The sequence below is a fragment of the Ammodytes marinus genome (genome assembly GCF_949987685.1).
Source record: "Ammodytes marinus genome assembly, chromosome: 1".
NCBI lineage: Eukaryota > Metazoa > Chordata > Actinopteri > Uranoscopiformes > Ammodytidae > Ammodytes > Ammodytes marinus.
Genome location: NC_137230.1, coordinates 13,540,071 through 13,554,723, shown reverse-complemented (window position 1 = coordinate 13,554,723; position 14,653 = coordinate 13,540,071). Strand labels below are relative to the sequence as shown.

General features: G+C 40.5%; 1 protein-coding gene across 1 annotated transcript; it reads right to left on the bottom strand.

Moving 5' to 3' along the window:
• Positions 1-479: 479 nt before the first annotated feature.
• Positions 480-10,747, bottom strand: ppef1 (protein phosphatase, EF-hand calcium binding domain 1; the record flags this gene model as incomplete). The annotated part of the gene is made up of 18 exons (XM_080024765.1): positions 480-706; positions 981-1,065; positions 1,523-1,689; positions 1,787-1,893; positions 2,544-2,686; positions 3,042-3,227; positions 3,532-3,757; positions 5,551-5,702; positions 6,494-6,643; positions 6,757-6,793; positions 6,891-7,057; positions 7,267-7,313; positions 7,789-7,903; positions 8,009-8,172; positions 9,292-9,352; positions 9,454-9,581; positions 9,900-9,932; positions 10,684-10,747. The coding sequence occupies 18 exons, from the start codon at positions 10,745-10,747 to the stop codon at positions 480-482; spliced, it is 2,259 nt and encodes a 752-aa protein (XP_079880891.1).
• Positions 10,748-14,653: the final 3,906 nt, after the last annotated feature.

Sequence of the window (14,653 nt, the reverse complement as noted above, 5' to 3'; positions counted from 1 at the left end):
TGCATGGAAGCTACGTAGCTGTCATAGGTGCACAAGTGAGAGTGTTTGAATATGTAAAGGAGAAGCAAATTGGAAAGTGCTTTGGATAAAAGCACTATATACATGCAATTATTTATCATGTAATATAATCCTTCTAGATGGTACCAATTTTCATGGCAATTCATCCCGTCTTTGTCGAGGCTTAATGAAAAGTCAGATCACCAAAGTAATTGGATTCATCATCTGGGGAAGGTGAAAGTCTGAAAAAAGCTCCATGACAATGGATTGTTCCAATGGATCCAAGACGTGACTTAGCCCTGGGTTTTTTATTTGGTTTTATTGTAGTAAATATTTGACCTATTTTTTAACCCAAATAACCTGTGAAGCGAGTCCTAGGCTCTGTTCAACTATATTTGAGCCTCGCCACACCTACTTTACTCCATTAGTTTCTCTGCTGATCATGGAGGACTTTACTGATCTAGTCTTCGGATTCTTCCCTTTCACGAATACTTGTCTCCATCAGTCTTTCCACTGCCCTGCTGATCCTTGCTGTCCAGCTTGTGCACCACTCTGAAGGCCTCTAGGAACTCGGTAAAGTCTATACTGCCGTCCTTGTTGAAGTCGATACTCCGGGCCAGGTCATCGATGGCCCTGTCGTCGATGGCAACCCCCAGGTGGGCGCTGAAGAGACGCCAGGTGTGACGAAACTCATCGATGGAGATCAGACCTGCCAAAACACACACACACACACACACACACACACACACACACACACACACACACACACACACACACACACACACACACACACACACACACACACACACACACACACACACACACACACACACACACACACACACACACACACACACACACACACACACACACACAAACACACACACACACACACACAAACACACACACCATGTTGAGCAACTTTACGTAATACATTTTGAATTATTGACACATTGTCTTCGAACACACTTCGGTAATTTTACCTGAATGGTCTTTGTCTATAATGTTGAATATTATCTCAATGTCAGTCCTGTATCTGAACAGGGTTTCAGCCAAGTTTGGAGTGACCTAAAATGAGAAAATAAGAAATAATAAAACAGAAGACTCAACAACCACTTGCTCTGTTTAATAACAGCGGTGGAAGAATAATGACTAGAATTCTAAAAGTACTAATGAAATAACAGCAGAAATAAAAATTTACTAATTTCTGATTTTGTATATACTCTTTCACCTTTCTGCATTCAAATGCTCCCCTCCAATTTTCTTTATGTGATTACTGACCCTCACTAACCCTCATGTTTTTGGGTAAATTTAAATTTTTTAAGCATGCTCAAGAAAATTCTCAGACTTAAATCTATATAAACACCAACTAATAAACTGTGATTAGGATGACATATTTTTAGGAGGTTTTAAAATTTAAAACACTATGTAAGTTAAGTGTACAAAATGAGGATTTCAAAATATAGCCTTATGGACAGTGGTTGCAGTAGTTGATTAAATGTTCTAGGGTGCTTTCCACCCTCACCTGAGGCAGCAGAGGAATCCCTGGTTCCATATCCTCGAAGCAGGACTGATACGCCACACGGCCATCTTGTGCCTGTCGGGCTAAGAGCGGAAGCAGTGTCCTCCATGGCAGGTCCAGTCTCAGTACAGACTCCAACACCAGAGCCCATTCACTGACTAAAACACAACCTGATAAAAAAAACCATGGGCTTACATATAACAACTACACATGTCTACCTGGGATAATAGGTAAGTAAGTAAGGCAAACGCAGTGAGAAGAGCTCACCTGTGTTATTGTGGTCGCACTGCTGGAAACCTGACATCAGCTCAGAGCGATGGGTGAACAGTTTCTCCTTCAGGGCCCTGAGAGCAGAGCCTTCAGCCACTCGTACTCTGCAGATACAAATGCACACATGGCATTACCAAAGATTAAGCCTTCATACACAATTGAAAGATATTCGTTTTCAACTTGATACATTTATAAAATAAACGATTCTAATAATCTGTTAATTTTCAGGCTATACCATGTCTATACAACTGGAAAATTACTGTATTACTATTGCAACAACACATCATCAGTAGTGTAAAACTAACCCATCGCATGCATTCTAAACCCAGCTCACGTTCCCTATTGGTGGGTGAACAATGCTTGGTGATTTCTGTTTTACAATGATAGTAGCCGACATGGAAGGATCAAAATGCGATGTCTCAATGAACAATTTGCTGCCACAAGCCAGTTATCTCTGTGGTAACTTTTTCGATGCAGGCTCTTCCTATCATTGTGAAGCAGAATTCAACAAGCGTTGGATTGTTCACTCACTAATAGGGAACGTGAGCTGGGTTTAGACTGCCGTGAGACAGGTTAGGTTTTCTCCTTCAAAGTGTTTGTTTTGCAAGCAGTCTAAAAAACAAACTAAGCAATCAATGACATTTTCAAACAGATGATTGGTAGAAAATTGGAGAGGTTGAACCAATTGATAAATTAACCAAACAAAAAATCAAACGTCAACATTTTCTAAATGCCCGGCTGTGGCTAACCGCACCTCTGTGTCAGGGTGAGCTTGCGTGTCGTGCGGCTGACTTGGTACTGGAAGAAGCGGGGAACCAGTTCTCTGCCCACTTTGATGTAGGCACCGCGGTTGCTTCCCTCCTCATAATAGTTTGACGCTGAGAAAATGGTGATCACCTAATAGAATAATCAATGGACCGGTTTATCTTTCCATCCAGCCTCAAACATTCAAAGGTGGAGTGAGCAATTCTGGAGAAAGCTTCTTGTCAACATCACTTTTTGTAAAAAAAATCAGTGAATGAATGATTGTGTTAATACACAGCCTATGCTCTGTAAGCTGGTACATAAAGAAGGGGGGCCCAACAAAGCCAGCAACATGCCTGTTTACAGAGCCTAGGCTGTGTATTAACACGAATCGTGAGGAGATATTCACTGATTTTGATAACAAGCATTCTCCAGAATCTCTGACTTTTTCTTAAAACACGTTTTGGACAGTCCGATTTTTTTCTGATTAATTTGCATCTGGTTTTACCCGTCCGCCATGACAGAGCTCGTATCCCTCCTGTTTGCACTCGTGGGATCTGATGAGCAGCTGGAGGCCGTGTTGGAGCAGCAGTCTCTGGGTGACGTCGGGGCCGAAGTAGCAGCCTCCTCCTCTGAATGTGTTGGGACTGCAGCCTTCTTGAGATTTAGGGTCACTCCACAGTATATCCACTATCTGCACACAGCAAAAGCAGGATAATGAAAGTGCTCAATAAGACATATATTTTTTATATTATATATATATATTTTTTTTAATATTAATATGTATGTATATAACTTTTTATTCTCCTTCATTTGTATTTATCTTCTTTAATTATTATTTTTTATTATTTTTTATTTGTGTTGGATACTGTAAATGAACAAAAAGTGAACAATAACAGTAAGATGACAACCTATTTCTGCTTCCACAATAAAGTATATAAAAAAAGGCAGATCAATGTGGGTGAAGAATGATAATAAACTGAATCATCTCCTCTGACCTGCTTCCATTCCTGATCATCCTCCTGAGCTAAAGGAGGGGGAACAGAGGTCAGAGAGTCCAGGAAAGGCACTTGGAGGACTTTGACGGCGCAAGGCATGCTGGGAGTAGCCGGGCACTGGCGAGGCGTGAGGCAGGACTGAGTGCGAGGAGAGCAGAGGGAAGAGCAGGACGAGGATGATGAGGTAGTGGAGACGGCGCTGTCCTGGCGACTGCATTGCCTCTTTCTACGCAAAGAAAGGGACAGAAGTGAAGTCACTTTGAAGGCGAGACACGGCTGGCACAAACATTATTTTTCTCCAAGCATTGGTCAATTTTGAGATTTTTTGGCTATTTTGCCACAACATTTCTTCTTTTATACTTCTATAGATAAAAGGTCAAAAATGAACATTAAGGTTTTTTTTCTACTATATCTTATTTGTTTGCGTCTTTATAGTTCCCCTATACAACCACCTTTAACGGCCATTATCTCTCAACATTAGTTTTCTTCAATACTTTGAAACAAAAATCTCAACTTCTCAAGCACTAACATCAATTTATTTTTAAAGAGACGCAAATGGTGGCATACTTTATTAGATATCGCAAAATCTGCATAGGGGAGAACGGGGGAATCTGAGGCATCGGGTAATGTGAGCCACCCCCTGTATCTAGGCAACGGAAAACATTTGTGGTCATGTGAGATATATGTTTTCAAGCCCCTCTCATTTCCCCATGGCCCTGAAAGAGAGGATGGTGCTGTGGTAAGCATGTTTTTTCACCAAAATAGGTATTTTGCATGTAAAAGTACATTTTCTTGCTGTCAACTTAATCAACTGTTGTGCCAAAGCAAATGTATTCACGTAGAAAAACTTCTATCATACGTGTTGATGAACTACCAACATATGAAACCATGTGATGCTGATAACTGAAGATTAGCCTGAAATGCTAAGAGAGGTAGTTTTTTCTCAAATTGTGGTGGTGGGGGAAAGTGAGCCAAATGCTGTGGGGGAAAGTGAGCCACTGTCTCACTTTCCCCCACCATGAGGCACAAGTTAAGTTTAGTCTTAAACATATTTTAATGTAATATTACATAACGTGTTTTATTTTAATGTCATACACATTGTAGAAAAGCCATCATGCCAAGGAAATACACCAGGAAGACGACCTGGGGCAACCACACGGAAAGAGCACCTTCTAATCTTTCCATGTAACCTTCAGGACTGGAATGTAGAGTAGGCCTAGTTGCAGAGTATGACAGGCTGATGTTATAATCCAGTTGGGTCTTCTCCTGTGTTCTGAGTCCCAGGCTGTTCTCGCTGGTTCTGATTTTCCTATGCTTTGACCCCCAGAAACTAGCTGGCTCTAAGGGTCCTGTGTTCTGACCCCCAGACTGTGTTCTAATCTAACTGGTTCTATCTTTCATTTGAATCTTATTAAAACCTTTTGAATTATAATATGTTGTATTTGATTTTGTTCAGAGTTACTTTCAAGTGTTTAGAAAATTTGCTTTGCTTAATTGACCAAACCCCGTCATTCTTTTACTAGTCCGACATTAGTTCTGGAATGTGTGGCTAGCTTTCAGGATTCTTACTGTTACAATATGCGTTTTTATGGTAGTTTCAGAGTGGAAAAAGTAAGTGGATCAGTTTACCCCACAGCTGGGGTAAAGTGAGCCACATGACTGCCCTTTGTCTTGAAAAAATTCTGCTAATGCCCATTTCTAGGAAACGTCCTGAATCAATGGGAAATGTGTAAATTTGAGTGATAAATCATTTTAGCTCGCTTAGAGGGGAGCAAATTTAAAAAGTGGCTCAGATTACCCCGTTCTCCCCTATATATATTCAATTATTTCTGAAAGAATGGTAACACAATCTTTTTTTTATGTAAGTAATCGACTGACAAAGTTGAATGGTGTTATCTAAATGTTAGAAAGGTAACCCTATTCGCGTGCAGTGTCTGAACCTTAAACACAGTGAGTCTTATTGTGCACAGACCTAATTAAAAACCATGTAACATCTGGAAACATGTGCTGCTGTCAGACCTCTGGTTCGGGGTCTTTTGGATCTTGCTGTGGCTGCGGCTGCTGCCGGGGCGAGAGCCGTCTGTGGATCTCATCCTCTTCACCTGCCTACAAGACTGACTGATGTCCAGCTGCTCCAAACTGCGCCTGGGAAACCTCAGGGCAGATTTCACCTGGAAGAGCAAAGAAGGAAAGGCAGCAATAAAATAGGAACAAAGGTAATTGTTCTCTCAATTGAAGTTCAAACTGATGTATGTCGGGTGTCTAAGGATAAAGAGTACAGAATGTTTAAAAGGTCTTCGAGGGAAATTTGTGATTTTCAAACAAGCTGACACACAATGCTATTATTATTGCTTTACTCCGGCCTTGCAGTTGACAGTCACAAACTAAAACAAACCTAATGGTTGAAATTAGTGATTCTGGAGAACGTTTGTTGTCAAAATAATTTTTTTGTGGTATCAGTGAATATCTCCTCATGATCTGCTACCTGTCCGTACAATAATCTGGGCCAAGCCTCTGTATACTGGTATGTAAACAAAGGGGCCCAGTGGCCCACTGTAGCTAGCAAAATGTAGGATTACAGAGCATAGGCTGTGTATAAACACAGTTTTTTTTCCAGCGAAACACAGTACGGCCCAGGTAGCAGATCATGAAGAGATATTTACTGATTTTGACGAAAAGGTATTTTGACCACAACCATTCTCCAGAATTGCGGACTGGACTTTTTGAATGGAGAGAAACATACCTCAAAATGTTTATGTTGCTACTTGGCGGCAGGATATTAATGCAGCCAACAGTTTTTTTAAGAATCTTTCAATGATCAATACCGTGACGTGTGGAGGCTGGAGTATTTGCCATCATTTAAAAAGGATGACCCCTATTGGCCAAACGTGATCATTGCTGGTTCAAGAGTTGGAAAGTAGGGCGGGTGGAGGATGAAGGCAGGTTTCATGTTCCCACTGACCTTCTGTCTATCTATGGAGCTGAGAAACTCCAGGTCGGTCTGGTCAGATATTCCGCCGTGCACAATCAGAATCTTTCCGTCGATGACTGTCGCTAGGGGGAGAAGGCTGAAAACCTCTTGGAACAACTGGAGGATCTCACGGCCGTGAACCTATAGTCACACATGGTTAAAAATATCAATAGGAGTTACACGCTACAATGAGCAGTAAGCGTTCTGTTGTTAATATAATTTGAATAATGACATGTGTCTGGACTTCACCATACCTTGTACTTCTGCATGACTTCTTTTGTGAATCCATATCTGCTAGGACACACAAAAAAAAAGAAGCACTCCATTAAGATATTTTATTTGCACTACCCCCATGTTTGAACCTGGATGGATACATATTATTTCCCACCTGAGGTTCATTATGTGGTCCTCGTGGTTTCCTCGGTTCAGGTGCATGTGGTCGGGGTAAAGCACAAGATAGGCGAACAGGAGCATGATCACTTCGATAGACTTTTTCCCGCGGTCCACAAAGTCCCCATTAAAAACGTATGGCGTCTCCTCAGAGGGAAGGCCATTCTGAACCACAGCGAAATGTCGATAAAAAATCAAAAGAAAATGTCACAAACAAATCAAACCACTTCTCAGAGAGGTCTTTGGTGTGTGCTTCTTCCACATTTGCTTGTCTAACTATTGTGTGTTTATAAACAATAAGGAGTATTTGCATAAAACCATATTTTGCTGTAAAATAGTGCATGGGAGTTCATGATGACAAAATATAGCTTTACCTTATAAAATATGAGCAGTAAGTCATCAAGCCGCCCGTGCAAATCACCTGTACGTAAAGGCAAATCACAGCAATTGGAGAAATTGAAATCATATTCCTAGCTTGATTGGTATGATAATGATGGTGCATAGCTAAACTTCAACCACTAAACAACCAAACAGTGCCGATATTCAGTTTAAGTCAAGTATTCTTGACTTTAATGAGATGCGATTGAAGAAGAGACAGCTGCGGAGGAGGAGTCAAGTGCCTGATCAGTGTGCAAATAAACAACACCTCCTTTCTTGGAACGCTGGCCATTAAGATAAACTTCACTGTATTTACAAAAGCATTTAAAGACATCAGCGATCATTTAAGCAGCAGAAGAAGTCATGTATCTATTTAGCAGCCCGCTGTACTATGCAATGTACCAGGCACACGCAGCAAAAGGTTCTGAGGTAACTGCAATGTTTTCATGTGAACTGAAATACGACAAACAAAAACAAACAAGAGTCCTGAATTACTATGTGGAACTGAGGTCACCCACCACATATAGTGATCTCTCTGGTGTAGGACGTTGACAAGTGGACGATGTTGGGCATCTGTTTGAGGAGCTTTTTGGTCTCATTCAGCAGCTGCAGAACATATCTGGCATGCAGAGGCTGTATAGAAGAAAAGAAAAAGGCCCTAAAAGCAATCCGAGTTTCAAACCAGACAATCAAAAGTATACTGCGAGAGAAACACCAAAGAATATCCATATTCTGTACCCGCTGCTCTTTAAATCCACTGAGGAGAGCGTTGGTATCGGAAACGGAGAGAGGAAAGGATAGCCGGGGCCCAGCGTAGGACTCTGGGACAGGGATCAAGTGGTAGCAGGTCTCTCTGATCAACCAGGGGTCCACCACCGGGTCCAGCAGCTGGGAGATCAAGTCTGGAAGAAGTAAAGTGAGAAGATGTGACACACTTTGACTTATTCTCACTGATGCTTTTTTGTTGTTGACCGAAATGAAAAGCTAAGAGGTCCACAAACATAACATTTTATGTAGTTGAAAGATCAGTGTTAGGGTGCAGCATGGCATATGTTCTGGATTAGACATAGACCAACACGGAAATTCTATATGCAGGCATTTAATTTCGAAAGGGTTAGGAGGATTTACGATATACTACTGCTGACACTGACAGAAATGGCGTTTTTTTTTTCAGCTTAACCAGGCATATCAAGTTTCGATGCAATCCAGTATTGGTATAAAGCTGTCCTGCTGTGGCCTGTTAGAGACACACTATATGATGGCCCTCAAAGTTTAAGTAGTCTCCACTGTTTTTCATTAAAAAAAAAAAGAAAAAGAAAAGGGCACTGCTGCAACAATCAGAACAATGGATGAAATTGTTTTTTTTAGATATCTTTACCCACTGAACTGAAAAATAAATATTCTAATTTGTATTTCCTTGTAATACAAAGCTTGAGATGACACCACATCCTGCGCTGTGGGACCTCACTGTCGTATGAAAAGACCACTCAAATATGCTAATGAACCGACAGACATCTACCTACAGGCCTATTTTTCTTTTGTAACCCTTTAGTCTATTTCCCCCATAGTCTCTATCTCATTTCCTCCGTTCTGTGTCACATTCACAAACACAGGTGCTGTTTGCATCACTACTGTTGACTCAATGTAGATGTTCAGCAATAAGAGCTGACCTGCGGATTAGTTTGTCAATGGATCATAGGGCTTTTTAGCTGGATAATTGGATCAATACATACTCAAGCCACAGCTGTGTCAGTGAAACACAGTATCACGTTGGCCTCCACATTCACAGTAGTTGCTAGGCAACAGGTTATATGCAATGGGTCAATGGGTTCTCTAATCTAGACTAAAATACAGAGTTAATTTGATGGAGGTGCAAAATACATAATCGTATATATGGCTTAGAATAACCTCACACATTTCCATCTAAGCAAGGATGAAATCAATTAAGTTTTCAATGTCAATAAAGCTAACTAATCTGAATATGATGTATATACGTAGGCCTACATATTTCCACTCCTCACCTGGCCCATTTCCATTCAGCTGAGTGAAGTTGTCGAGCATGAAACTGAAGAAACTGGAGAGCTGAGGACAGAAAAAAAAAAAAAACATGATACAAAAAAGTGTTAAAGCTTTATGCTGCTTCTTCATGAGCATACATGTCTACTGAGTTTTGAAGCAGTCACCTGTAGTTGGTCCTGTTCCCCAGCGTATTCAATGGACTGGAAGATGTTCCAGGTGTACCTGCGTCTCATCTCCAGACGAGCCCTATAGCACCGATACCATCGCTGGATCAAAATAGCTGCCTTCATAGCTACAAGAAAAAAATCAACAAAGTAAACTGCTGTTGCATTATTATTTAATAAATAAATAACACACTTATTCAAGTCCATGAATATGACATGTGAGGCCCTCTACAGGATATCCTTAAGTCTGTATTTCTATTTCAAGAACGGATTCTGGTCCAAAAGCTCTAAAATCTACAGCATATTTTATAAAATAGCTCTTATTAGATACATACTGTACGTATAATGTAAAAATGCAGACAGATATACACAAACGGATGCGTGCAAAGATGCATGTCATGTCATGTATGTCACAGACTGGTCTTTAGAGAGGAACAGGTTCTTACTCAGAGCCGGGCTAGGGGTCTTCACTGGGTCATCTGGGAGAAGAAAAACTACAATTCAACATAAGGAAATTAGTAATTGAATAGAATGGTGTGCAAGGCTACACACAAACATACACCCACGCACCCACAGTCAGACACATAACAAGACACAGGGGACAGCGTGAGCAAGAGTGGGACTGGAAAAAAATTATTACTATCAGATTCGTACAAATACAAGGTGTGACATTGAGATGCATAACATAACTCATAAAACTACAACCATTAAGTGTGTTGCTGCTAATTCACTATTCAAGCAGCACTTTAAAAAAAGGATTGTTAAAAAATGGTTCACAAAGTAGATCAACAAGATGCCTGCAACAAATAATTGTCATTATTAATTACAAGGTCACAATTCTCATGAAATGCATTCTTGCTTTAACAAAATATAACAAATGACTAATAAATTATCAAAACTGTCGATCGACATTTTAAATATGGACAAGATGTGAGGATCTAAAATACGGTCACTTTAAAACTGGGATGTAAGAGCATTGTAGGCTTACCATCAATCATCCTTAAAGCCTCATTAAAGTTAGTTCTGAGCTTGCACTCCAATTACTTTGTTCTCCCTGCATTGATAGCCTATTATGTTCTTCTCACATGACAGGTTTGTGAACATGTCACCTCTAATTTCATGCCAATGTGTTGTTTTCACACCTCTCCCTCGTCAGGTTTTAATGTCAAAATGGAAAAACATGCGTAAGGCTTTTTTTTTTAATTGAAGAGACCATAATAGCATAATTACCTGGCTCTACTCTTTTTCCAGGGATAGGGTTAGTCTCCGTAGCAACGGAGGTGCCACATCCCATGATGACCAACAAGGATGTCCCGAGGTCAGATCAGTCAATATTTCCCCTGCTGTGTCACATCTGGCTAATGCTGTGTGACTGCTGCTATGACAAGAAGTAGTGAGAACATCAGTGTTGTCATGCTGCATCAGCCAGTGGAGGCTATCAGATGTCACAGTTCTCTATTGTCCTGGAAACACTTCTTCCAGTCAGTCACATACACACACACACGGTTTACTTCAGTAAGGATTTCTCCAGTAGCCTAAGTCCGGAGACTCCAACAACAATCATCTTTTGTTGGGCCACTTCTTAATCTTCAGTAAGGTTATCTGGTTAGTAGTCGGGATATGAACATGCAGGATCAAGCTACAGATGTAAAGTGAAAACTGATTCAATCATTGGAGAAATCTTAAGGTTAAGGCTTAAAGCTATAGTGATTCACTTCTGTTGCCCCCATGAGGATTTCTAAGTAACTACAACAACACTGATGGTACATCTACATGAGGTAAGCCTTATTAGGTTATAGTGCATGGATTTCATACCTTCTGCTGTAGCCTATGTCCAGGTAGCGTATTTTCTTAGCAGTAGAATCAACTGAAACCTTTCTTGGAATTTTTCGTAGGCAGGCTGTGCCAGTGTCAGATTGTGACACCAGTTTGTAAAGGCTGCCATACTGAGAAATACAGAGTTTTGTGGAGCCAATAGGCTTAATCAACTTTATCAATTGTCATTTGGTGGTGGGTTGAATGTAACCACAATTCATTAATATGAAAAAGGTACGCACTACAGCTTTAAGAGCAGTTTTATTTTCAGTTTTTCCAACTCTGTAATGATGGCAAGCAAACGTGCATGACAATTATGCTAGTTTACAACTTGACACAATCACGCCACGAATCCCTTAAATAACCACCCTAGTCATGGCTGCTCATAACGCTTCAACACTCTCGAACAGCCAATAAACTGATCAGAGTAGTGGCTACTGTAAAGAACAAAACCAAAGTAAGAATAAAGTGTTGCTTAGACTACTGCACATCACGTCCACACATTGTATTCCAACGACATGCTTATTTTACGCATCCATTGATGAGTTATCCTACCTGCTTGTGTCAGCGCGATCCGGAAATCATGAATGGCACACAATACGTGTGATGCGCAAAAAAAAAAACGCGTCTGGGTATCAGACCGACAATAGGCAAAAGGTTGCACAACAGCACCTGTAATTGACTTTTAAAAGGTTTGAGCGTAAAGATGCTGTAATAACAGGCAAGTGTTTCCAGAGAAGCTGCGTACGCTGCAGGAAGAGAGGAGCGCACAGAGGAGGCGTTACCACCAGGTGGAGAGAAACCACAACACAGAAGGGAGGGCTAGCTGGTCCTCCTTCAAATACGGCTGACAGACATGGGCTTCACTCAAGGTGATATAGCCAGTGAGGCTTTGATTTTCACACCCTTAGAGTTAAATTAACTCTAACCTGGCACCGCCCCCATGCCAATTCTATGTCGTTTAATTTTTTAATCTAATACTTTCTATTGTTTACAGCCTTTTTAAATGGTAAATACAGAGATCTAAATCCAAAGTCAGCATCCTCTTATGCATAGGTTACACAACCAAGTAGCCCATTTATGATTAATTTAAAATGTACAAATTGATTGGAAAACCAATAGGCCTACTAGCTGATTAAGGTTGAGATTTGAGAGAAAAACAATTTGACAGCAAGCTAAAATAAATTAGCATTTTTTGCTAATCTGAAACCCTGCATTCAAATGCAGCGCAAACTTTACTGTGTTTGACCTGGAATTTAGTGAGAGCTAAGTTTCTGCCTCCGTTTTCAATTCATCTTATAATACAAGCCAGATATGGTCTCCCCATCTAACGAAAATAGGCCAGGCAAAGTAACCCATTTTTGGGCCAAAAAAACGACAAATTGTAAAATAATTTTTTTCAGCTCAGATAATTTCTATGAGGTGTCCAGAACAACATACTAAAAGTCCTAAGAAATCCTAGTTGAGGAAATATGTTTAATTCTCATCAATCCGAGGTGTGTGCCAATAAGGCGAGACACCAATAAATCCCAATAGGGCTATTTTTTTCCTTTAGTCCTATCCAAATGAAACTTTACACAATGAAAGTATCCATGAAAATGAAAACATTTTGTATTACAAGTTTCTTTGAAAATTAATTTTAATATGCAAATGAGCTATACACTAATCGTACATGCCCAAAATCAACCCAAATAGGCTTAATTTTTTCCTTTACTCCTACCACAATAAAACTTTACATAGTAAAAGTATACTAGAAAAGTAACTTTTTTTGTATTACAAGTTTCTTTTTAAATTAATTTGAATATGCACATGAGCTCCACACTTATTGAATATCCAATCATACTGCCAATGGGTGATGGCAATGCTGCTTTTAGACTGGCCTCAAACCTGAAAAACTGCCTGGCTTACCTGCCAGGGGTATAACAGGTGCCTCTCATGAATTAGATTTGTCTCTTCAAATGCCACTGCACGCAATTTGATAGCACTACAACCAATCAGAGCAATGAACAATGTGACGTATTAAGCCCCGTTCATTCAGCGAACAGTGGGATTAACTGTTAAATTTTACTTTTGCCGTGGTCGTCTGCAAAACCGAAAATTCCACTTACTTGCTAATGAAAGATTTGAGTGCCGTCTTCCAAATCGTTAAGGGTCGAGGCCAAAGCCATCTCAAACTCAAACAACATATCCGCAGCCATCTTTGATGTTTACTATCACGGCTTCGACGGCGCACTGTCGTCATCCGTTTACGTCCGCCCCAGAGCACCATACATAGGGCTCTGGCCCGCCCATATCAGATAGAACCAATTGAAATGTAGCTCAGGATTTCTTGACATATTTAATGAGCTTCAATGGAGAGTGCCCAGACCAACAGGCGCAGCACATTTAATTTGCCAGCGCCTAGTGGCAGGTCTGGATTTACAGGCTAGTGCCATTCCCTTTCCTATGCCAGATGTAGAATCACAGCCTGAAATGGCATGGAGAAAGAGGAGATTGTCACGCACCTTGGGACCAAGTAACTCCTTTGTCTACTTTATGCACCATATCCGTCTTATTTTTGTTGCTTTCTTTGGTTCTTGTGCCATAAACAGCTCGTGTGCATTCAGATCAGCATGATGCAACAAGAGTACTAACAGGTCTGTGTCATCACCTACTGAGACTGTGTCTTTTGTTCTGGCAGAGGCAATGGCAGTTTGGACAATGAGCACATCTGCATCGTGCTTTGCATGGTTTGTGATATACCATTTTTATCTTACAAGTTTCTTTGAAAATGTATTTTAATATGCAAATGAGCTATACACTTATCAAATATAGGCTACCCAAAATATATCCGCATAGGCTTAATTTTTTCCTTTAAAGATCCAAGTGACTGCTGCAGATATTGCTGCGGTTGGTCGCATACACATTCAGTACTTTATGATTCCTCCCATACGTGAACCTATTGAGTATCAGCCACTGGCTCTGTTGCCAGCAGATAACAAAACATTACAGCTGGATGTTTTCTGGAAGACATCCCTACTCCTTCACTCTCAAAGGCCATCGTGGTCTGGTATGATGCAGATCCTGCATCTTCTAGATGAACACCCTGGAAGAGCTTCAGTAACATTCCTTCCAATGATTGATCTTGATCCCAGTGATGAATCCTGCATATACTCAACATTGAGGTTTGTGGCAACTCAAGCTCTGCAGCATGATGTGACCCCTGTTCTGACGTTCGACCAACCCCTTCTGGAAAGCCTTGACCATTATAGGTTAACTTCTAATACAAATGTTTTACTTTTCATTTAGACTTTCATTGTGTAAAGTTTTAATGTGGTAGGAGTAAAGGTTCAAATTAAGCCTATGCGGATAGCCTATATTTGATAAGTGTATAGCTCATTTGTAT